The 22,488-nt window shown below is 58.1% G+C and overlaps 1 protein-coding gene across 6 annotated transcripts in view; it reads right to left on the bottom strand.

The window, feature by feature from the left end:
- Positions 1–22,488, bottom strand: part of SBF1 (SET binding factor 1) — a 160,937-nt gene that overhangs the window by 9,782 nt on the left and 128,667 nt on the right. For 2 of the 6 annotated variants that reach the window (XM_030536586.1, XM_030536664.1), the window contains 21 exons: positions 22,212–22,340; positions 21,821–21,919; positions 20,878–21,082; positions 19,621–19,733; positions 18,856–19,005; positions 18,442–18,510; positions 17,324–17,482; positions 16,816–17,075; positions 16,397–16,569; positions 16,054–16,127; positions 15,548–15,743; positions 14,769–14,944; positions 9,193–9,368; positions 7,003–7,142; positions 6,280–6,487; positions 3,852–4,048; positions 3,553–3,690; positions 2,280–2,372; positions 1,819–1,896; positions 896–1,080; positions 325–501 (listed from right to left, as the gene is read on the bottom strand). In XM_030536586.1, the coding sequence (XP_030392446.1) occupies positions 325–501; positions 896–1,080; positions 1,819–1,896; positions 2,280–2,372; positions 3,553–3,690; positions 3,852–4,048; positions 6,280–6,487; positions 7,003–7,142; positions 9,193–9,368; positions 14,769–14,944; positions 15,548–15,743; positions 16,054–16,127; positions 16,397–16,569; positions 16,816–17,075; positions 17,324–17,482; positions 18,442–18,510; positions 18,856–19,005; positions 19,621–19,733; positions 20,878–21,082; positions 21,821–21,919; positions 22,212–22,340 (3,195 nt within the window). The remainder of the gene's footprint in view (positions 1–324; positions 502–895; positions 1,081–1,818; positions 1,897–2,279; positions 2,373–3,552; positions 3,691–3,851; positions 4,049–6,279; positions 6,488–7,002; positions 7,143–9,192; positions 9,369–14,768; positions 14,945–15,547; positions 15,744–16,053; positions 16,128–16,396; positions 16,570–16,815; positions 17,076–17,323; positions 17,483–18,441; positions 18,511–18,855; positions 19,006–19,620; positions 19,734–20,877; positions 21,083–21,820; positions 21,920–22,211; positions 22,341–22,488) is intronic. The other 4 variants (XM_030536835.1, XM_030537009.1, XM_030536751.1 and 1 more) reach the window with 3 other exon arrangements.

The following is a 22,488-nucleotide window of genomic DNA, read 5'->3' as shown; positions in this document are numbered from 1 at the left end:
GCCTGTGGCACACTGTAGGCTAGTCTCCTGAAATACCTTGGTTGAATTTCGGCTGGCGGGTTTACCATGTGGTTGCTGGTGTCCTGGAGGTCAGACGAGATGATCTGGTCCCTTCTGGCCCTAAACCCTATGACTGACTCGAAGCTGGCATGATGCTTGGGTCCTGCCCCAGTGACCCAGCAACGAATCCCCACCCCTTGCCTTGGGGTTCCTGTGACACACCCCAGCAACCGCCTCAAGCACCAGCTCCCCTCACACTGTAGGATCCCAGTGGTGGAGGCAGGTCCAGCCTCGGTGACAGCCCGTCTGACACTGCTCACTGACCTGGGACAGCCATTCGGACTCCTCCAGGGTCCGCAGGTAGGCGAGGCTGGGGTCTGTGGAGGGGCTGCCGGGCACGCAGGCCTTCATCAGCTTTTTGAAGCTGGCCTTCACCTGCCGCACGTCAAACACCTCAATGGGCACCACCTCCCAGTGCTGCAGCGGGTCTGGCTTCACTCCCTGGGCAGAGGGCGAGAGTGGCAGCCCAGGTGAGCACAGGCTGGGCAGCACCAGGCCCATTCCCGTCTGCCTGCCCTTCCCTTCACGGAACCCTTCCTTCGCAGTGGGTTCCCCATGCCACTCCTGGGCTTTTTTACTAGGAACAGCTGTAGCTGCACTAGTCGCTCTGGGGCACTGTGCAGGGGCAGCCTGACTGCCCAGAGGGGGCTGGTCCCTGCAGTGGGTCCCTTTCTCCACACCGATCCTGGCTGCAGGGGGCGTGCCTCCCATGAAGCTACCACTCCTCCCTGACAGTCCCCCCATTCTCCACACTCTGGCCCTGCTGCTGATGGCTCAGACAGCTCCCTGCCCCGCCGGGCCTGCCCCACATGCTGCCTGGTCGCCAAGTCATTACCTTCAGCTGCGACTTGTCCCCAATGATGTAGAGGGAGGCCCGGTGCTGGCGCAGGAAGCTGGCCTCAGAGGGGGCCCCATTGTGCTGAGCGCTCAGCAGGTCCTTCCCAGCCAGGCGGGACCCGATCTCCATGTTCAAGACATAGTTGCTCATGCGCCCGCTGGCCCGGATGCTGCCCCACTTGCCTAAAAGGGAGGGCAGGGTCATTGCCACGGCCTGCTCAGCTGGCTCCCAGGCCACGTGGCCTCTGGCCTGCCCTGTCACCTGCCACCTTCTCCCGGACGTCCAGCTTGGGGGGCAAGCAGCTCTCCTCCTTGAGGTCTCCTCATTGAGCTGCTCCGGCCCCAGCCCAGATTCCCGGTGCACTCGCGGGATCAGGTTTGCTTCTCACTCCCCTGACCCGCCAGCATGTGGATTGGGCAGCTGGGGCCCGCCGAGGTCAGAGGCTCTGGAGCCTTTGTCCTTCCTGCAGGCACAGCTGAGATTACCCTCTCTGGACAGATGCCCTGCCCTGCCCTGCCCACCCCACACTGGCTCCGCGAGCAGCACCAATCTGCCCCTGGCACTGTGGGGTCCTTGGCGGCTGCTCCTTGTCCCTGTGCACTACACCCCCCTCCCTGGTATCCAAGCACTGGCAGATGCGTGAGGCGCCTAAAGCAAACCTGAGAGCCCATTCCAGAATCAGCTGAGGGCGCACTTACCTGCAGTGCCAGGAACTGCGCAAGGCAAGCCATTCAGTGACAAGGTATCAGGCGGCAGGGAGCCATTAGCATGCAGCAGCTCATTAGCTCACCCCTGTGATTGGGCGAGGTGTTACTGGGAGTGTGGGTTAGTCATGTGAAGGGGGCGTGGTGTTACGTGGGGCAATCAGTCACATGACCAGGGTTAGCGCCCGGTGGATTAGGCGGATAACAGTACAGTACCTCGGGGACTTTCGCGGCCCTTCACCGATGCACCCTTGGGGGTGGACAGAGTGACCACCCTAGCTCTGGGACCTAGCACTGAGAAAGTACAGGACGAAAGGAGTCTCAGCAAGGGCGGCAGGCCATGCGCTTCACCCCGAGCCGCACTCACCGGGGACGGGCTGCTGAGCTGGGAGGGGTGGGGGAAGTAGTGCCCCAGGGGCGAGATGGAGTGAGCAGCACAATGAATGGTATGAATGAGGTGACCCCAGCTGACTGTGCTCCCAGGTGATCCAAGTGCCAGACACTGGGCTCCCACCCCCAGCAGCGAGGACAGGCCCATCTCCTCGTGGGGCTGCCCTGTACGCTGTGCGAGCCCTGGGGAAGCAAAGGTGAAGCATCTACTCTACAGCCAGCTGCCCTGGCTCAGCAGCCTCTCAAAGGGCCCTGCGGGGCAGGGAGCTGCGCCCGGCGTTCCTCACCTCCTCGGCTAATAGTGCCTGGCCCATCGTCCTTCCCTCCCATCACCTGCTTCATGAGCGATCCCAGCTTGGGCTGCCTCTTGTCGGAAGAATCTGTAGCACCAACAAAACACCAGCTTTTGGCTTTGCTGTTTGTCCCCCCAGCATCTCCCTGCCCCCGGCAACCCCCCCCCACCCCCCGGGGGGGAGGGGGAGAGAAAGCAAGCAGAGGAGGCGGCGCCCGGGGCTGGAATCAACAGCAAAGATGAGCCAGAGGCCAGAGCATGGGGCAAGACCTCACAGCAGGGTCCCACACGGCAAGACAGCTCTAGCAGTAGGCTCTGGTCACCTGCTGCCAAACACTCCACAGCACACGTTCTCCCTGCGTGTGCCACCCAGCTCTGTCCCAGCCCCTCTCCCAAAGCAGATACACCTGCTGCTGTGGCGGGAGCCTCTCCCCACGCAGCTCCAGTCTAACTTCTGCCCACCGTCCCTTCACCAGACACGGGCCGGGAGCGGAGCTGGATGGGCTCCCAGCTACAGATGGCCCTAGGGAGATGCCTGCAGCCGCCTCTCTCATTCCAAGGCAGACTGGGAGCCATGGTGGAGCCTGCCCAATGGCTCCCCCAGCTCACTGGTCCCATGCCATAGCCTAGGCCGCGCTGGGCCTGGGATGGTGCAGACGGATGATGAATGGGGATGGAGCTTGGGGCAGGATGCAGGGTGCTGGGTCAGCCCTGCTCTCCCAGGAGCGGGAGGAGGGAGACAGAGGCAGGACAAGGAACAGGGGGCATGAGACTCACCTGAATGCGCTGCTCAAAGCCCCAGCCGTTGGGTGCTCTCAGCCCTGCCAGTCGGGCACAGTGTGGCCAGGAGGTGCTTGGACATCTCGCTGCTCACAGAATCCATACCTGCCAGCCCCACCCAGCCCCCAGGGCGGGCCTGGTGCAGGGACTCCAGTCAGCCAGCACTTGTAAGGGAGCCCCAGGCCTTAGGGCCTTCTGAGACCTACCCCACATTGACGGTGCCTGGGCTCCACAGCCGCATGGGGAAAGGAGGGTGCAGTAGCTGAGCCCACAGAGGTGCACTAAAGGGGACACCTTGGGGAGGGCAGAACCCGACTTCCCACTGCAACAGCACAGCCCTGCCCAGGCTCCCTGGCTGAGCTGAAAGGATCCCAAAGCCAGAGGCCTGTTGAAATCACCAGCCCAAGAAACGGGCACGCCTGGCCTGCTCCCTCCTCTCCCCACTGTGCTGTGGCTCCTTGGCTGCGGACTGATCCATGCCCCCTTACCTGTGCTGCTCATGTGCGCAGAGGTGAAGCCGCTGAGCGTATTGCGCCCACTGGCATCAGCATAGTGCGGCATGGAGTTGATCACTGCCTGCAGGTACTTCTCCTGCTCCAGGCTGGTGGAGTCTGTTTGCGACTGGCCTGCAAGGAGAGCCGGGGTGTCAGCAACACTCACTAGGCACGTGCACAACTACCGTGCTGGGGGAGAAGCTGCTGGCTAGGGCGCTGCTGGCACGTTGCTACGGGAGACGTTGCATGCCCCAGAGGCACATGCAGCACCCCCTCGTCACAGAGGCGGGTACCTGTAGTAGGGGCGTTCTGCGACTTGAAAAGGCCCACGACACCCTTGCCGTGCAGCCCCCCCGACCTCAGCAGCACAGCCTTGGTGCGGGAGTTCCTCCAGCAGATGACAGGGAAGCGGTTCTGGCGGTAGCAGCGTGAGATCCTCTGGATGGTGTTGTCCTGGATGCTCTGCGGGACAATCAGCAGCCCTGGGTAACTGCGGAAGAGAGCACAGGCCATACGCCACCATTATGCCACAGTACGGGAATAGCGAAGCAGGGAGGAAGGGGATGCCACAGCTGGGCTGCCCCCCAGAACTACCTGTGGCCCATGTGCCAGGTACCTGCCTCCAGCAGATGGCCCCCCACACTGGGGGCCCCCCCTCTGGCAGATGGCCCCCCACACTGGATACCCACCTCCGGCAGATGGCCCCCCACACTGGGTACCCCCCATGTTGGGTACCCACCTCCGGCAGATGGCCCCTCACACTGGGTACCCCCCATGTTGGGTACCCACCTCCGGCAGATGGCCCCCCACACTGGGTACCCACCTCCGGCAGATGGCCCACCCATACTGGGTACCCACCTCCAGCAGATGGCCCCTCACACTGGGTGCCCCCCATGTTGGGTACCCACCTCCGGCAGATGGCCCTTCACACTGGGTACCCACCTCCGGCAGATGGTCCCTCACACTGGGTACTCACCTCCGGCAGATGGCCCCTCACACTGGGTACTCACCATGTTGGGTACTCACCTCCAGCAGATGGGCCCCCCACACTGGGTACTCACCTCCGGCAGATGGCCCCCCACACTGGGTACCCACCTCTGGCAGATGGCCCCCCACACTGGGTACCCACCTCCAGCAGATGGCCCCTCACACTGGGTACCCCCCATGTTGGGTACCCACCTCCGGCAGATGGCCCCCCACACTGGGTACCCACCTCCGGCAGATGGCCCACCCACACTGGGTACCCACCTCTGGCAGATGGCCCCCCACACTGGGTACCCACCTCCAGCAGATGGCCCCTCACACTGGGTGCCCCCCATGTTGGGTACCCACCTCCGGCAGATGGCCCTTCACACTGGGTACCCACCTCCGGCAGATGGCCCCCACACTGGGTACCCCCCACACTGGGTACTCACCTCCGGCAGATGGCCCCTCACACTGGGTACTCACCTCCGGCAGATGGCCCCTCACACTGGGTACTCACCATGTTGGGTACCCACCTCCGGCAGATGGCCCCCCCACACTGGGTACCCACCTCCGGCAGATGGCCCCCACACACTGGGTACCCACCTCCGGCAGATGGCCCCTCACACTGGGTACCCCCCATGTTGGGTACCCACCTCCGGCAGATGGCCCCCCCACACTGGGTACTCACCTCCGGCAGATGGCCCCCCCACTGGGTACTCACCTCCGGCAGATGGCCCCTCACACTGGGTACCCCCCATGTTGGGTACCCACCTCCGGCAGATGGCCCCTCACACTGGGTACTCACCATGTTGGGTACTCACCTCCAGCAGATGGGCCCCCCACACTGGGTACCCACCTCCGGCAGATGGCCCCCCCACACTGGGTACTCACCTCCGGCAGATGGCCCCTCACACTGGGTACTCACCATGTTGGGTACCCACCTCCGGCAGATGGCCCCCCCACACTGGGTACCCACCTCCGGCAGATGGCCCCTCACACTGGGTACCCCCCATGTTGGGTACCCACCTCCGGCAGATGGCCCTTCACACTGGGTACCCACCTCCGGCAGATGGCCCCCACACTGGGTACCCCCCACACTGGGTACTCACCTCCGGCAGATGGCCCCTCACACTGGGTACTCACCTCCGGCAGATGGCCCCTCACACTGGGTACTCACCATGTTGGGTACCCACCTCCGGCAGATGGCCCCCCACACTGGGTACCCACCTCTGGCAGATGGCCCCCACACACTGGGTACCCACCTCCGGCAGATGGCCCCTCACACTGGGTACCCCCCATGTTGGGTACCCACCTCCGGCAGATGGCCCCCCCACACTGGGTACTCACCTCCGGCAGATGGCCCCCCCACTGGGTACTCACCTCCGGCAGATGGCCCCTCACACTGGGTACCCCCCATGTTGGGTACCCACCTCCGGCAGATGGCCCCTCACACTGGGTACTCACCATGTTGGGTACTCACCTCCAGCAGATGGGCCCCCCACACTGGGTACCCACCTCCGGCAGATGGCCCCCCCACACTGGGTACTCACCTCCGGCAGATGGCCCCTCACACTGGGTACTCACCATGTTGGGTACCCACCTCCGGCAGATGGCCCCCCCACACTGGGTACCCACCTCCGGCAGATGGCCCCCACACACTGGGTACCCACCTCCGGCAGATGGCTCCTCACACTGGGTACCCCCCATGTTGGGTACCCACCTCCGGCAGATGGCCCCCCCACACTGGGTACTCACCTCCGGCAGATGGCGTACATGCGGTTCACCGTGGAGATGCGGAAGGGCTCGTTCTTGGAGCGGGTGAGGCTGTTGCTCAGCGTGCCCAGCCCCATCCTCTGGTAGTCACGGCAGCAGGCTCGCTCCACTAGGTGGCTCAGGGTCATCTTGTCTGAAGGTTTGATGATAGTGGAGGGGGTCAGGGTGCTTCTGTCTATCTCTTCAGACACTGCACAGGCAGACGGAAGAGGTGGGGGGTCAGGTCGCTCTGGAGGCCACAGCCCCAGCAGGGGGAGAGGGAGACTGGAACTCTGGGGCCAGGGCACAGTCTGATGCACCCCAGGCCTGGCCTTGCTGCAGCAGCGACAGAAGATGAGGGTGCAGCTGCCCCGCCCTGGGGTGCCAGCGTCATGGGATACCCAGGAACGGGCCTGGCACTGTGGGGACTGAACCCAGGAGCCTCTGGATTGAAAAAGCATGAGCCTCTACTGGCTTAGCTAAACACCTAGCCGGGTTGTGAGCTCCCAGGCTGCAGCAGCTCTGTGGCTTGGCACCAGAGGGGCACAGAGCCAGGCTGCATTCCTGCAAGTGACCAAGCCAAGCCACCGCACACTGCAGAGCAGACCCCAGCTCCTGGGCGCTCACAGGCTGAGACCCCACTGCTCACCCACAACGTGTTGCTCCAAGGGCCCCCCCCAGGCTTCCCACGCAGGAGGCAACCTGTTTGCCAGGGAAGCTCCCAACCTGAGATTTCGTCCTCGTCGTCATCCTGGAAGTGCTGACTGCTGCGCTGCTCCCAAGTAGGTGGTGTGTACTTCTTGCGGGTCACGTACGGTCGGCCAATGGTCTTCTTGGCATTCTTCATCAGGTTCTTGGAAAGTGTCCTGGAATGAGAGCGGGGGGCATGAGGCCTACCTGCTACCAACCCCAGGCCCGACACGCCACGGTGTGGCCACAGGGACCTTGCCCCCAGAGGGGGCTCCACAGACCTCGCCCAGCCCAGCATGAGAAGGAGACACCCCAACACTCAGTTAGACCATGAGCAAAGCAGAGGCAGGAGCATCCCTTGGTGCCACTCACCGTCATACTTGCACCAACCCTGCCACGAAGGGCAGGGGAAACAACCCTCCCCAGCTCCAGCAGACTCGGGCCCACCAAGACGAGGCTCCCACTCGAGAGGACAGGACGGCCAGGCAGTTACCATGGGCCATGTCAGAGATGGGGGCTAAGAGACCAGCCAGTTCCAGCTAGGAACCCCACTCCCCAGACCACAGCAAGATGAAGGGAGGAACCCAGAGGTGCCTGGATCCCTTAGAGTCCGATTGGGTAGGGAATCGGTCAGAGCTGAATGACACCAGCTGCCCCCAGCCTCAGGGCCTCATGGAGATCCTGGATCAGCTCTGACAGGAGCATCAATGGGGGCAGAGCACTGGCTATCTCAGGTGCTGGTCTGGCCCCGTCACCCTCGTAGCTGAGCATCGACTAACTCTCTGCTCCCCCATGAGACTGGGCACCACTCTGACTCCCCCACAGGCCAGATGAGGAGCCGAGGCAGATGTCCAGACTTGCCCAAGCTCGCACAGGAGGTCTGGGGTGAAGCAGGGAATTAAACCTGGGTCTCCCGCGTCCTTTGGGACGAGGGCACAGGACAGGCTCTGGGGGCTCTGAACTGCAGATCGGAGAGGGTCCAAAGAAATGCTAGTGCTACGCTTACCTAAGCCTACTGCAGTGACCACCAACTCAGGCTGCGCCGGGGTTCGGAGACAAAGGAACACAACTGGCACCCAGCACAGGGCATGGTGCAGATGGACACACACTTCCAGGATTCACCCTCCAGAGCAGCTGCAAACAGGGGCAGGCACAGTCCCCTTGGGACCATATGGGGAGCTAAACCCTCCAACAAGCCCATTCGGCTTCAGTGGGGTTGGGCCCTAATCCAGCCTGTACCATAATGGCGGAGAGAGGCATCAAGTTTGCAGTCCAGCCTGTACCATGATGGCAAAGGTGGAGTTAAACCTGCAGCCCAGTCGGAGCCCTGGGAGAGGGAGCCTGTCAAGCCACAAGGGAAGTCCCAAAGCCCTTAGCATGCAGAGTGGGTGAAAGGAAGAACCACTGGGAGCAGTGAAGGCTACAGCCTGAGCCAGTGCCACTTTGCAAGCCCCTGTCCAGTGTGAAGGTGTCTTACGTGGATGAATGGCCAAGGTGCCCGAGGGATATGACACCCACTGCCAGGCCCTGGAACATATCGGTCACCTGCTGGGAGCTGGGTCACAAACACACAGGAGAGACGCTTAGACGTCACACAGCACCAAGCCCAATGCAGCAGCAACCAGACCACCAGCAGCTACAGCACTTGCTAGTCCAGAACGTGGGTGGCACGACACAGGGCCCCATCATGCACAGGGTCATCTCATCAGCCCACCTGCCACTCTCCTGCAGGGCTGGGATTAGACCAGCAAGGGGATTCCCGACAGAAAGTGCTACTACTTCACAGATTTGAGAAGGGGTCCCTAAGCCACCCCCATCCCTTCTGCTCAGGGCTGGACCTGCTGCCTCGGAGAGCCCAGGCCAGGAGTCGAGGCATGTGACTGCAACCAGTTCCTGGCCTCTTGTCCCTGGGCTGGGAAAGCTTTGGAGCCAGTGAGCCCACATCCCAGTCCTGGAGAGGCAAGCTCAGCTACCAAGAATGCCATTGCTTTGCTCGATAGCAAGCCCTCTGGCTGGCAAAAGAGGAGCAAGGTCAGGCTCTGAAGGGAGTCTGCTCAGCGGCTCTGCCGGCTGGATTTGGGACGGGGCAGAGGAGACTCCTTGGGGTTTCAAACAGGGACCCAAAGAATGTCCTGTGTCCCATGCTCCCTGGCAGCCCAGTCACACCACAGCATAGGGTGGCCTAGGTCCCCACTCCCAAGCAAGGGGGCAGAGAATCTCCAATACCTGAGTGAGGGGTTTTTCTCCTTGGCCTTGGGCTGCATGGCTTGCTTGGGTGATTGGCCCACGGTGAAGGCGAAGGTGCCACGTACGTGCTGGGGATAGCGCAGCTTGTGCAGGTGCTTCCTGAAGACCTCGGCGCTTTCTGAAGCCACCTCCTCATCAAAGGCGATCCGCAGCAACTGCGGGGACAGCAGAGTGTGCTCAGACTGCTGCTGTGGGAGGGCCTTCACCCCACCCACACTGGGGCCAAGACCCCAAGGGAAGCACATTTAGCGCACAGCCTGGGGCAGAGCCAACAGCAATGTGCCTGGGAGCAGCCCACCGGAGCAGCTCACCCCTTTGCTGCTCACTCAGTCCAGCACCTTCACAGACCTACTGGATGGTTACTGGGTGTCCCTGTGCTGCCATCCCTGCTCCCAGGGCAGGCTGAATCTGCTAATGGCCCCAGCTGCCCAGCTCCACACTCAAGCAGCAGTATAGCCAGGTGGACGTGTCAGCCCTAGAATGAAGGCAGGCCCATTTCCTGCAGCACTGAAAGCGCACAACACCCCTGAGAGCTGGGGGACGCACAGTGACCCCATTCTATAGGTCAAATAAGTCAAAGTTGGAGCACAGGAGATAGCAGGCCCCAGCCCAGCTCTGTCCACAGGAACATGCCTCCTCCTTCTTAAGCATAGAAATCGGCCATGTTTTTGCAGTCAGCCACTGCCTGGGGTTCCAGCAGCCCCTCAGGCTGGACAGGAGGGGAAACTGCAGCACAGATGGGTTCCCTGCACTGCTCTGAAAAAGGGGTTAAAATTGCATCATGGGCTGATCCCCAGTGCCACAGACAGAGCTGTTTTCCCATGGGGAAGCCAGGGAGCAGACGTCAACTCAATACCTAGCTTGCCCTCTGCAGCAGGGCTGGCATGACAGGGCTACTCGTCCGTGGCACTCCATCCTCATTCCAGATACACACAGGAGAGGAGAGCTGCATGAATACTGGAAACGTGAGGTGATCAGGTTAGAGTCCCCCCAGGCCTCACGCTTGGACATTCTGCAGCTGCTCTTCTCCCTCAACCCAACCTCCTCCCTGCACCTGCACTTCCAATCCAAGAGCCCAGGGCTATGTGAAGCCAGGATGGCTTCCATGTCAATGGCTCTTATGTAATTCAGCAGGAATGGAAGTCTGGGAGAACGCAAATGGGCTGAGGTGATACCAGCATCTGCTCCCCAACACCAGAGCATCACCCTGCTCCACTCACATCCCTGTCCCGTTGCTTGACTGTCACTCAAAGTTGTAAAAGAACTGTGTCTAAGAATTCTACACACGTGCTCCCCTCCATAATGCACCACAGGGAGACTAACAAACCTGTACAAAAGCAAAACCCACATAGCTGCAGAAACAGCCTGCCTGCCATGCCCTGCCTGCCTTTTTCTAATATAATTTGAACCTCCTGATTTCAAAAATGGTTGTTAGCAAGCTGAATGTCGAAGTTTAGACCCTCCAACTTGCAAATATGGCTGCCAGAGTTCACCAGAAAGGTTTGAAATACCAGCACCATCAGCATGAACTTGTCAGCAAAATCAAACAGCTGGGCACGATTCCTTTTCTGTCTATTAAGAACTAAAAAGAGAAGACTGATACCCACTGCACCCTAATACTGAATTTTTTATAGAATTTAGTCACCTTATATCGTAATGTTAGAGATAAGTTAATCGTTACACAGAAGGTTGTTTTTTTCTTTAATATGTGAAATCGTTTGCTTATTATTGTGTGCTCAGTATTTGTTTTACAGTACGTAATGCTTTGTAGTTAGAGTACAACTGCCATAGAAGTCACGGTGATGGCTTTTTTTATTTGTTAAATAAAAAAAGAGCTACGACGATTAGATAAGGCAGTGGTTTACAAGAACATAGGAGTGGCCACACTGGGTCAGACCAATGGTCCATCAGGCCCAGTGTCCTGTCTTCTGACAGCGGCTGGTGCGAGACACTTCAGAGGGACTGAACAGAACAGGGCAATTATCAAGTGATAATTCCCTATCGCCCATTCCCAGCTTCTGGCAGTCAGAGGTTTAGGGAAATCCAGAGCATGGGGCATCCCTGACCATCTTGGCTAATCGCCATTGATTCACCTCCATAAGCTTATCTAGTTCTTTTTTAGAACCCAGTTATACTTCTGGCCTTGACGACATCCCCTGGCAATGAGTTCCACAGGTTGACTGCGTGCTATGTTTGTTTTAAACCTGCTGCCTATTTATTTCATTGTGTGACCCCTGGCTCTCAAGGGGTAAATAACACTTCCCTATTCACTTTCTCCACACTAGGCATGATTTTATAGACTCCAAGGGAATGGGACAAACAAAGTTCTTGTCCCACAATGGCTCATTTAGTCTTGATGGTCCTTCTTGATGGGTTGGGGAACCAAGTTCAGAGCAGACGTTTTTACAATTATAAATCAAAACTTACACATAACCTTATCGCATGGGATACAGATCTCACAAGACAGATTAACGTATGCAGCAACTTACAAGCATTTTATAAAGTCAATGCGTATCTTCAACAATATTAACATGCAGGTGAGCTGCTCTGGTTTCAAGCTATGAGCTTCTCAGTGCTCATCTGCACCTACAGTCTTGCCAAGAGCGGACACCTGATTTACCAGCGTCACAACCATGCAGACTATGCAGGATGGGGTGCCATCTGCATCACAGTAACACATCAACTACCAGCTGAAGTGCTCAAGGAGTTCTGGCAAGGGAAAACCATCCAGAGCCAAAACATTTGGAGACTTTGCAGACACATTGGTAAAAACAGTACTTCGGACTGGAGCAGACCTGTGCAGGTACCACCAGGGTCTAGTAACAGCGGTGAAGGCAAAAGCACTCAAGTACAAGGCCCATGTGAAGGGTGGTGAAAGGCAGATGTGTGTGTCTTCCAAATGTCTGGATGCATTTCACTAGGCTTCCAGAAGATAAGGAGGACTTTGCAATATTTTTATCTGAGCAACTAATGACAAGCTCCACCTGATAAAATCATCATTCCAGCTGGTGGCTATCAGAATGAGGCTGAACTATGGTGCTTGACAGCCACAGTCGACATCGTAGAAGAAAATTTACCGAGGGCCTTTAGATCTTTGGTCAAATTAGTAGGCCTGAAGTATTAGTTGAGCTTGCTTCTGTGTGTAAGGGACATAAGGAGGCAAAGTGGAAAGTCCCCAAAACAGAACAATGGCTTTCTGTGTATCAGGGGCACGAGGAGTCGAAGTGGAAAGTCCCCAAACACAATCAGCCATAGCCAAGCTTGTTAAATATAACTGCAATGGAAGCATTAGAAATGTCATACCACAAAAGAACTAGATTGGGAATAACAACAACAGGAAAAGCCAAATAAGGGAGATGATTGTCTCTTTTCGCTTTTGACCTGCATTAAATTTTGCAATGTATTCCAAATAAGGTAATTAATACAGAAGTATGTGTAATTTGTCTGTGGTTTTAAGCTTTAAAAGGCTTGTGTGTTCCTTGAATCAGGGGGCAGCTACTGAGAGCTGTTACCCTCCCTGCACTTGTAATTAATAAAGGAGCCTCAGGCTGTTCTGAGCCAAACACAACACATGAACCTATTTTCCACATCACCACCAATCAGCTGTGTGCTCATCAACAAGAAACAGACAAGAATGATTCTATACTGTGCAGTCAGGGACACTGATATGCTTACTCTCTGGCTGCTCACTATAGCACAAAGACATGTAGGCAGCTTTGGACGAAAGCTGGCACAAAGGAACCGAAGTACTTTCCTAGCCTTGCCATTTGTGAGAAGCTACAATATGGACCCACTGCTCTGGAAAAACCACTCCCATTTCGTGCCCTGACTCGGATGCTACTACTTTTATTGCTGGGCACAGCAAGAAGGTCACATGGGAAGTTTTTCAGGGACAACATCAGGTTCTAACACACCCTGAACTGGGAGACCTGGACTCACAGAAGGTGAAAACCACAGAAGAGTTTATTTCCAGGATGTATGGCTTGTCACAGGCCCACAGCACTGACAAAGCAAGTGCCAGTTTGTTCACATGCTTGTGGCCATCAGAAGCTCTAGCCCTAAGAAACGATGCTTTTTGTTTCCATATGCAGGGAGCTCACTACACACACATACAGGGAGCAGGAGTTTGGAGAAAGGCCCGCTGCCCAAATTTGACATGTCTTCCTCCAAACACACTGGGTCACTCACAGGAGGACAGGTCTGGTGCCACAGCTCATATCACTGCCACTAGTACCAGCAGGCAATATTCTGTGGCTGCACAGCGATGCAGTGAAGAACAGCACATCTCCTTTGGCCAGGAGCATGCAAAGGCAGTGAACTGGAACAAGGCTGCGTCAGTGAACCTGACACTTACTTGATTATACTGGCCTTATATGCTAAGTACATGTGTCATAAGTGACCTAATCCTAAATTGATTCAAGATGCCAGGGTATGCCAAAGTTCCTCGAAATAGCACAACATTAACATGTGCCTAACTTGTTTGCATTAGACTGTTTAGTCAGGAAAATATTTTCATTTGTTTTAAAAATTATTGTGTGTTGTGTCTGACAGTTAAATCAGCTTGTATACTTTTGTTTCAAGGTGCCAATGCTAAAGTTTTAAGATTCATGTGCACAAGCTCTTTCACAGCTGGGTTACATTAAAATATTTCTAGGAACTCGTATAAACAAGATACTGAAGTCCAAGAGCTCTATGAAAAGGTGGTGCATATTATTTGGTCACTCCTGTTACAGAAAGAGCCACCTGAAGTAGGTTAATCCTACATGAAAAGGAAATAAAGATTTACATTTCAGTGATTGCCGTGTGTTACTGTCTTCTCTACCACATACCCCGTGGTAACAGCCATGTTTGGATTCACCATCCCCAAATTCTCCTGTGAAGACTTGTTACCAGCTTTAAACAAATGCCTCTTGCAGTTAACATTTCTGAAAACCCGACTGGTCTGTGAGAATCCCTCCCCCCGAGCCCTTGGAGGAAGGGATGCTGTCTTTCAGCCCTGCACAGGTGCAATAGGAAAGGAATCAGCTGGGGGTACACGTTGCAGACACCCCACTCCTTGTTCCATGGCTGCAGCACTGCCTGGAACAGCTCACTGGCTTGGGTCTAAGCTCAGCTCCTACGCCCCTCAGGACACAGCATTCTGTAGGTCTGAGGGGCACATGGGGCTTGAGAGACATCACACCCTAGCACTCCCATTGGTCCAGGACAGGACAGCAAATTCTATCCCCCTTCTCTGCAATGGAGCCCACAGACCCCAGCAGGCAATGCTCAGCCAGGGGACAGTACGCTCTGGACCCGCAGGCCCCTGGCCGGATGGTTGCCTTTGGCCAGTCAGGCATGCAGCAGCCCAAAAGCCACACAAGCCCAGGACATCAGTAACCCCTCTACTCCAGGGAAACTGCCTGCAGGACCCATCTCCCAGCTGGGGCACAACACAGCAGTTCGGCGAGGTCTATGCTCCGCGCCCCACAGGGCCAGCAGCAGCAGCCGAGAATGCAGCCAAGTTGTCTGTCTGGAGAGCATCTCCGGCAGGAGTGCTGCGGGGCTCGTCTCACCTGGAACGTGCATGAGCGCAGCTGCAGCACCTCCTGGATAAGCTGATCCACCTGGGCCGGGACACTGATCTTCTTCTCTTTCTGCATGAGCTGATCAACCTGGGGCTGGACATTGATCTTCTTCTCTTTGGTCAATGAGGCAATGGGGAAGGACCGGACCACAACCTGCTCCCCCACTGGGGCCAGGGAGAGAACAGGGGACATAGTCACACGTAGGGTCTCGACCTGGCTCAGACCGATGGGCTGGGACATGCTGCCCTCAGCTGTTCCTCAGTAGCTCTGGGACTGCGCTCCCTGCTCCAGGGCAGAATCAACCTATAGCCCAAGGCAGTGGGGGAGCGGGAGCTACATAAGGGAACTAGTAAATAAAACTGGGACCAGGGCAGGACCTGCTCAGCAAATGCCTCTCCTCAAACCAAAGGGCAATCAGCCCCTCCCCTGTAAAAGGTAATTCCATTACAGTACTCTGAGTGAGCCCTCCCTCTGGCCACAGCCCCGTCTCCGATCCCCAGCGAAGGAAAAACCACTCACCAGCCCGGACTCCTGCTGACTCTAAATGGCGCTGGGCTCTGGTTAAGCAAAGGTGAAAAGCCCCCGACAGCAGAATCCTCCCTCCCAAGTCCAGCTGGCAGCAGGACAGGACCCCAGAAACTCCACCCAGGATGGATTCCCCATCCTGGCAAATCCTCCACCTCCCACGGTTGATCTGCCAGAGGCCCCTGAGGAGCAGTGCGGGAACTGGCCCACCAGGCCACGTGGTGCAGAGGGAGGGTCCTCACCCAGTGGGTCTGTGGGGGTGCCCTTGAAAACGATGCGATAAGTGGTGAGGAAGATGGCTCCTTCGGCAGGGAGCAGTGGGGGGCCCCCAATATTGCCTCCGGCAGCTTCTTCACGTCCGTCAGGCATGAGGTACACGCGGAGCCCTTCCATGACACACTCCTCGCCCACCAGCAGGCTGGGGCGCAGCAGCTTGGGCTGCAGGGACAAACAGGAGGAGGATTGAAAGCCATGGGAGACAGGCCAGTCCCCCTGTCCCCCCACACAGAGCCACAATGGCTAGGTAGTGGGGAGAGGTTCACAGCTGGGCCTCACAATGGAGCTGCTTCAGTTGTTGCTGGAGACCCAGCAGCCAGGGCAGACAAGGTTATTCCTGACTCAGCCCAGCCACCTCAGAAGGGAGGCCCATGCAGGCAGAGGGACCCCTTTGCACCCCTGTAGGGTGCAGGATGTAGGGGGTGCAACCCAGAAGGGAGGGGATGCCCCTGTGCAGCTAAGTAGTACAGACCTTCTGAATAGGAGGGAGCCTCTTGCTCTCCCTGTGCACAGCATCCAGTGTTTCTATGTGCATCTGCACGATGTCTGAAGAGGAAGGAAGACGCAGAGTTAACCCTCCGGGGAAGGAGTGTCCTGTCCTGGCTGCAGGCCCCAGACAGAAGATAGAGAACACGGGCCTATTGCAGCCTCTCTGCCAGCCTCCCTACTTCCTCCTGGGGGAGCACAGCCCTCGGTGGGCAGTGCCTGAGCACATCCCTCCCCTGCTCTTGAGGGGACTCACAGCAGCAAAGCGCTGGCTACAAACCTAGCCTCCTCCCCCAGCGAGCCCCCACCATACTGGACAAGCTGTTTACCAGGGATCATGATGTGCAGCCCCTTCAGGTGCTCATTGGTGACGCCGCTCTCCGTGCACACCTTGTCCACGAAGCGGTTGATGAAGCGCACCACGTAGTTGGCCACATCAGAGCTCTCAGCATCCTCAAACCCACTTTCCGTGTCGTAGCTTTCGGCCACGCTGCCGGCAATGCTAACACAGGGAGATGCGGCTGGGAGTGAGCCTGACCATGGTGCACACGCGGGCTCTCTCCTGCATCCCCGACAGCCTTGCTCACCCGGGCACCAGGTCAAGACTGAGAAACACTAGCTTCACCCCCAACCTGGACAGCCTGCCTCCTCCAGGTCCTGCCTCCTTCAGTCCGCCACTCCCCACCCAGATCCTTCAGTGGTAGTTCCCACACCTCCCCAGTCCCAGCACAGCCCACCAGCCAGCTACCTGTTGGTGACAAAGCTGTTGCTGACGCTCTCCACATCGCCCAGCCCCGAGCTGCGCAGCAGCCGGTTCTTGCTGGTGTCGAGGGGTAGCAGCAGATAGCTCATGCGGTTTGCGTAGTGGATGGCCTGGCTGAAGACTGTGCTCTCCTCCTTCTGGATCAGTTCCTGCTGCTTCTCTCGGCTCATGGTAGGCCACAGCCTCCGCTGCTCCGACGCAATCTCCAGGGCAGATTTCTCTTCCTGAGGCCCCTCCTTGCCCTCCTAATGGAGCAAGGGGACAGATCAGCCCTTTGCCCGAGCAGGAAACCCAGGTGCCAGCTCCCACCCCACAGTGTCTGCAGCAAAGCACCTGCTCTCATCAGGGCCTCCTACCCCCATCTCTCCCCAGGAGCCCCAAGCCAGGTCACACCCTAGACCCCATGCCTTCAGGCCAATTCTTGCCTCCTCACTAGCTATGAGGAAGTCTGGGCCAGGACAAGCTGAGGCTGGTATTCCTGCCGCCCCATCACCTCATCCAAGTGGTTCTCCTCATTGCTCTCCAGGTACAGGGCTCGGATATGGTTCTGCACATCGCAGTAGAACATGGCCTCCCAGAACTGGATGTTGGTCCACACGACGTGTTCCTGCACACAGCTGTAGGCAAACTGTGTGATGCCCGGGCTGAGTTTCTCGGGGGCAGAGAGAAGAGAGGATCTCAGTGCAGATGCCGTCTGTATGCCAGTCCCTGCCCCAGCTAACCCATGCTAGGCTCCAGCTGGGAAAGGCCGTGCCCTTGGTCAGCCAGTGGCACCAAACACGCTGAGCCCCCTCCCTGCCCAAAGTAACACTGCACTGACTGCCCCTTCTGCATGCCCACTTAATGCCCCAGCAAATTGCCTCTGCTGCTGGGGAGCGAAGACTGCGAGACAGGGAATCAAGGTCAACGCTCCCTGGCCTCTGTGAGCCAGCTGTCTGAGCACCCTTCAGCTGGGTGCCACAGCCCTGGTCTCGAGCCCAGAGATGAGCAGCGCCTGAGAGAGGCCCAGGCACTGCTGCTCTGTCTCCCCAACAGGGAGCTCCTGCTGCCACAGAGGGTCTGGCTACACTGCGATGAAAACCCGCGACAAGCTTGGGGGGTAGACTTCCGAGTTCTGGGCCCCTCCCACCTCGCAGGGTCCCAGAGCCCCGCACTCCAGCCCAAGCCGGAAGTCTACACAGCAATAAAACGGCCCCTCATCCCAAGCCCTGTGAGCCCAGCTGGCATGGGCCAGCTGGGTGCGGGTTTTTGATTACATTGTAGCTATACCCAGAGTGGCCACCCCTAGGCTGGGAGGAGCTAGGTCAGTGGATGCAGAGCGGACATCTCTCCTCACACCACAACCTTTCAAGGCTGCCTTAGTGCAAGGCCTCTCAGACATGTTGGAGTCAAAAGGGTTTTGGGCCCAACAGGACCGAGGCAGGGTGGAGCCTCCACGCCTGCCTGAGCTACGGCCCTGTGGGGTAACGCTCCCCGCCCCCCGAGAGACCAGCCCCTGCACTGGCACAGCTCAATGGAGCTCTCTGCAGTCATTCCATAGTTCCAACCAGGCAGACACGAGGCCCTTCTGCCAGGATCTGCAGCATGCACCAGGCTGCACTGGATACTTACTCGGCAGAAAGCAGTGACTAGTGGCAAAAGTGCTGCTGCAATCCCATGCTCATCCATGGCAGTGCAGTCCTGGGGTGGGGAGAGAGAAGAGATTAGCACAGAGCCCCGCAGAAAGCAGCATTCACTGTAAGACCCCCATAACTACAGACCCCCAACACTGCCCCCAAACCTCATCCCCGCAGCTCTGGAGAGGGGTGAACTGGCATTCACCGCAGGGCCCCCAGAACTGTAGACTTCCACCCACACTCCGCCACAAGTACCCTCCAGGATAGAGCTGTGCTGGCTTCTCCAGCATCCCGGAGAGGACCCCGTTCACAAGGCATCAGCCCCGCGAAGGAATCTAAGGGTGTGATGGCAGCAGCCCTGGTGAGCCCTCGTCCCGCCGCAGCTCCAGCCAGCCCCTTTGCACGGTACCTGTAAACAGCAGTTCATCACGCGGACAATGAAGTCGAATTGTTGGTGGTCCAGTACGGCCCTGTTCTGCTGCACATGCAGGTTCAGCTCCTGAGTCAGGCAGTGTCTGGCTGCTCGGCCCTTCATGGCCCTTAGTACAGCTGGAAGCAGCTGCAGGAGGAAGAGCAGAGGGTAGACCAATGGGACCAAGCTTCCAGTCCAGGCCCTGCTGAGGATTACAGGCTGGAGGGCAGCTGGTAGCAACTGGAGATGGATGTAGGATATAGAGTGCCGGCTGCAAGGTCTGATGCTTTGGAAACTCTCAGACAACTCACCCACCCACCCTGGGGTAGTCAGCACAGGCAGAGGTGACACACTCAGCCCCCTGTGCCGCAATGACCCACACTGCAAACCCACACCCTGGTAAGTAAAATGCAGCTGCACAGAACACTCACTGGAGCCCAGTCCCTGTCTTAGCCATCTCCACAGGACAGTCCCAGGTGGGGGCAGAACCAGACAGTGGCCACAGCATCCCAGATTTGCCAGCCCACTCTGGTTAAATGTGGCAGTTAGCCAGGCTCCATGGCACGATGGGCAAGAGGCGTGCTGACGAAGAGCGTGTGAGGCGGTGGGGGGCAGCCCAGGCAGATGGAGGACTGGACACAGACCAGCTCTCTCCTCTAAGCCTCTGTGTGATGGGATGGCAGAGATGTACAGCAGCCAGGGGCTGGGTGTCCTGTCTCTCCATACACCCGCCTCTTTACCACCAGCTCCCTAGGCCTTCACCTTTTTGGCTTCTAGCATCTTGTTCTCAAAGACGTAGGAGATGCAGTTCCTGACCACCTCCAGGCGGCGGGCGCTGTTGGCCAGGGCACTGCCATTGCGCTCCATGATGGCAGCTGGGGAGAAAAGCCACCAGTCATTACACTGCAGGAGCGGGTGAGGGAGGCTGGCCTGTCCCCCTCCGAGGGAGGCAGACCGTGCAGCCAGCCCATCTCTTTGTCCTGCTCTGGGAGGGCAGGGGCTCTGGGTTTCTGACTCCCGCGTGGGTCTCCCCTGCTCTCCTCTCCAGCAGACAGCATGGCCCACCTGGCCACAGTGGAGATGAGCGGCCTCAGTGACACAGATCCCCAAGGGACGTGGTTCCTGATTCCATGGACTCGGCCTAGCGGTAAAGGGCCAGGGAGATACAGGAAATGGGAACACTGGCTCTCCTGTGCCTTCTGTCCCTGGGGTGCCCAAGACTTCACAGCCTGCAATTCAATAAACCCTTCAGTGCTGGGCAGCAGCCCAATTTCACAACGAGGCAAACTGAGGCACAAAGAGGTAGAGTGGCTTGTCACAGGGCATGACGAGTCAGGGGCCTAGCCAGAAACAGGCCCCAGCAGTCCTGGCTCCCCGCTCCCACTCTAACACACTAAGCACATTGTTTCGGAAGTGAATGGTTTTCTGGGGTGGCAGAGCTGAGCAAGCACAAGCACAGACGCAGAGCAAGCTGCTCACCTCCCCAAGCAATGCTGGCCCTGCAGATCTAGGATCACCCCTTCAGAAGACTCCACTGATTTTGGGTACCCAATTTGAGGCACTCTGGGTTGGACCGTCTGAGGGGGCTGCACTGGGAGCTGTGGGTGCATCTCCAGCTGGGCACACAAAGGGAGCAGACTCTCCCAAATTCAGGCCTAGCCCCTCATCTCACCTGAGGCTCCCTGTGGGCATGAGCAGCTCCAGCACATAGTTAACCACCTGCCCCCAGTTCTCGGCTAAGCCTCTGGGCTGACAATGGGGCCACGCCCCAACCTCCATATTCCCCTCCTCGGCTTGAGGCTGCAGGGAATCCCAGTCACATGTAAGAACCATCTCTCCGGCCCTGCCACGCTGACAGACCCCTGCAGCCTTCTCCACCCCAGGCTTTGAAATCCAACCACGCTGCCAGCGGAGAGGCCAGTGGTGCCCATACTGAGCTGTGAGCCTGGCAGTGCCGAGGCAAAGCTCCACCCTCGTGTGGCCCTTTACCGTGAGGCTGTGCCCTCCTGGGAGACATACCAATGGGGGGTCCCGATGGCACCATACACTTCTTCTCCGCCTTCACAGCCGGCGGGGCTGTCTGCAGCTTGGCAGTAGCCTGGTCGATGATCCACTGGACTGTCCCCTCATCCAAGCGGGGAAAAGGCCTCTGGTGTAGGCGCAGGTGGCAGCCATCTGTGGGCTTCTGCACCTTGTGCATTGTCACTGCGGGGTACGGGTTCTCCTAGTCCAGCAAGGGGAGCCGGTTACTCTCCAGGACAGACCTGCAGTGCTGTGTCCGTGGGAACTGCAGCCCTTCCCACAGGTTACAAACCAGGAGCCCTCCAGCACCAGGCGCAGACTGCCTGGCTCAGGCCCAGATGCACTATGCTCTCCGGAGCCCCACGCAATAGGGCCAGGAGAGCCTGAACGTGCTGGGCAGGTAGGGACCTCAGCCCTCTGCAGCAGCCCTCGCAAGTCCAACAGTGACCTTCGGCCAGAGAGGGCAGTGCTGTCATGCTCCAGAGGCTGTCTCAGCAGGGCGTCCTCAGTCTGAAGGGGTGGCTGGCCAGATCCTCCAGACCAGCTAGGACACATGGGGGAGGAATGACTCTGAATACCCCCCACCCATGCATGCAGGGTCCCTCCAAACCAGAGAGAACCAGGCAGGCAATGGGCTGACAATTCAAACCACCTGAGCCAGCTCCAAGAACAGTCACCGATCTCCCCCGGGCCACCTCCAGCTGTGGCCAACAGACAAGGGTTGAGGCACAGGGCTGGAACGTACTCCAAAGAGAAGCTCCAGCACTAGGCAAGCAGCGGTAGAGGTGAAGGAAGAATGGCGCCTCCTTCAGTGGGGGCCACTGACCCTACTCAGAGGGAGGCTTTGCCCTCGTGCCAGGCTCCCACCTCCACCTTATTCCCACCCCCAAGACACCCCACTGTGCCCTGCCCAACCCACAGCCCAGCCCTCGGCACTTACATTTTTATAGAGCTGCTCTGCCAGCTCCTTGATGTGCCGCAGTATTTTCTGCTTGCTCCCCTCCTCAGCACGCATCCGCTTCACTTCATAGGCGACCAGCTGAGGGTGGAGGAGAGGCATGAGGGGCAACCTCCTGTGTGGGAGCACGGGTCCCATGTTGGCTATGCTCCTTAGTGCCAGGGCTGCCCCAGCTCAGGCTGTTCCTCAGCTGCTCCCAGCCCATGCAGAGCGCTGCAGCAAGCAGGCCGAGGGTGCTCCCCTGACATCTTTGGCTCACACCTCAGTCCCTCGGAGCGGAAAGCAAGAGCTCAGACATGCTCTGCAGCCCCTGGTTATTTACTGAGGGCTGCCAGCAAGGGAAGGAAGGAGTTGCCTCCGAATCACCTCTTACCTCATCAAACAGGTCAATTGCTCGGTATGGGGCACCCCTCTCGGTCACAAAGCCAGCGAACGCCATGCCCTCCAGGACCTTGGTGAGGAAGTCATCCTCCACCAGCCCCCTCTGACCGAGGAAGGCTGCCTACAACAAGGAACAGTAGGCAGCCATTAGCAGACGGACCCGAGTCTCAGAGCCAGCCAGACACAGCACCATGCTATCACCATAACGGACCACGGGCTCTCGGGCCACGAGGTGGAAAAGAGCAGGAGCCAATGGTGGCAGCCCACAA

Source organism: Gopherus evgoodei, chromosome 1, assembly GCF_007399415.2.
Source record: "Gopherus evgoodei ecotype Sinaloan lineage chromosome 1, rGopEvg1_v1.p, whole genome shotgun sequence".
NCBI lineage: Eukaryota > Metazoa > Chordata > Testudines > Testudinidae > Gopherus > Gopherus evgoodei.
Note: the sequence above shows the minus strand (reverse complement) of the source record. Positions and strands in the feature narration are given on the sequence as shown.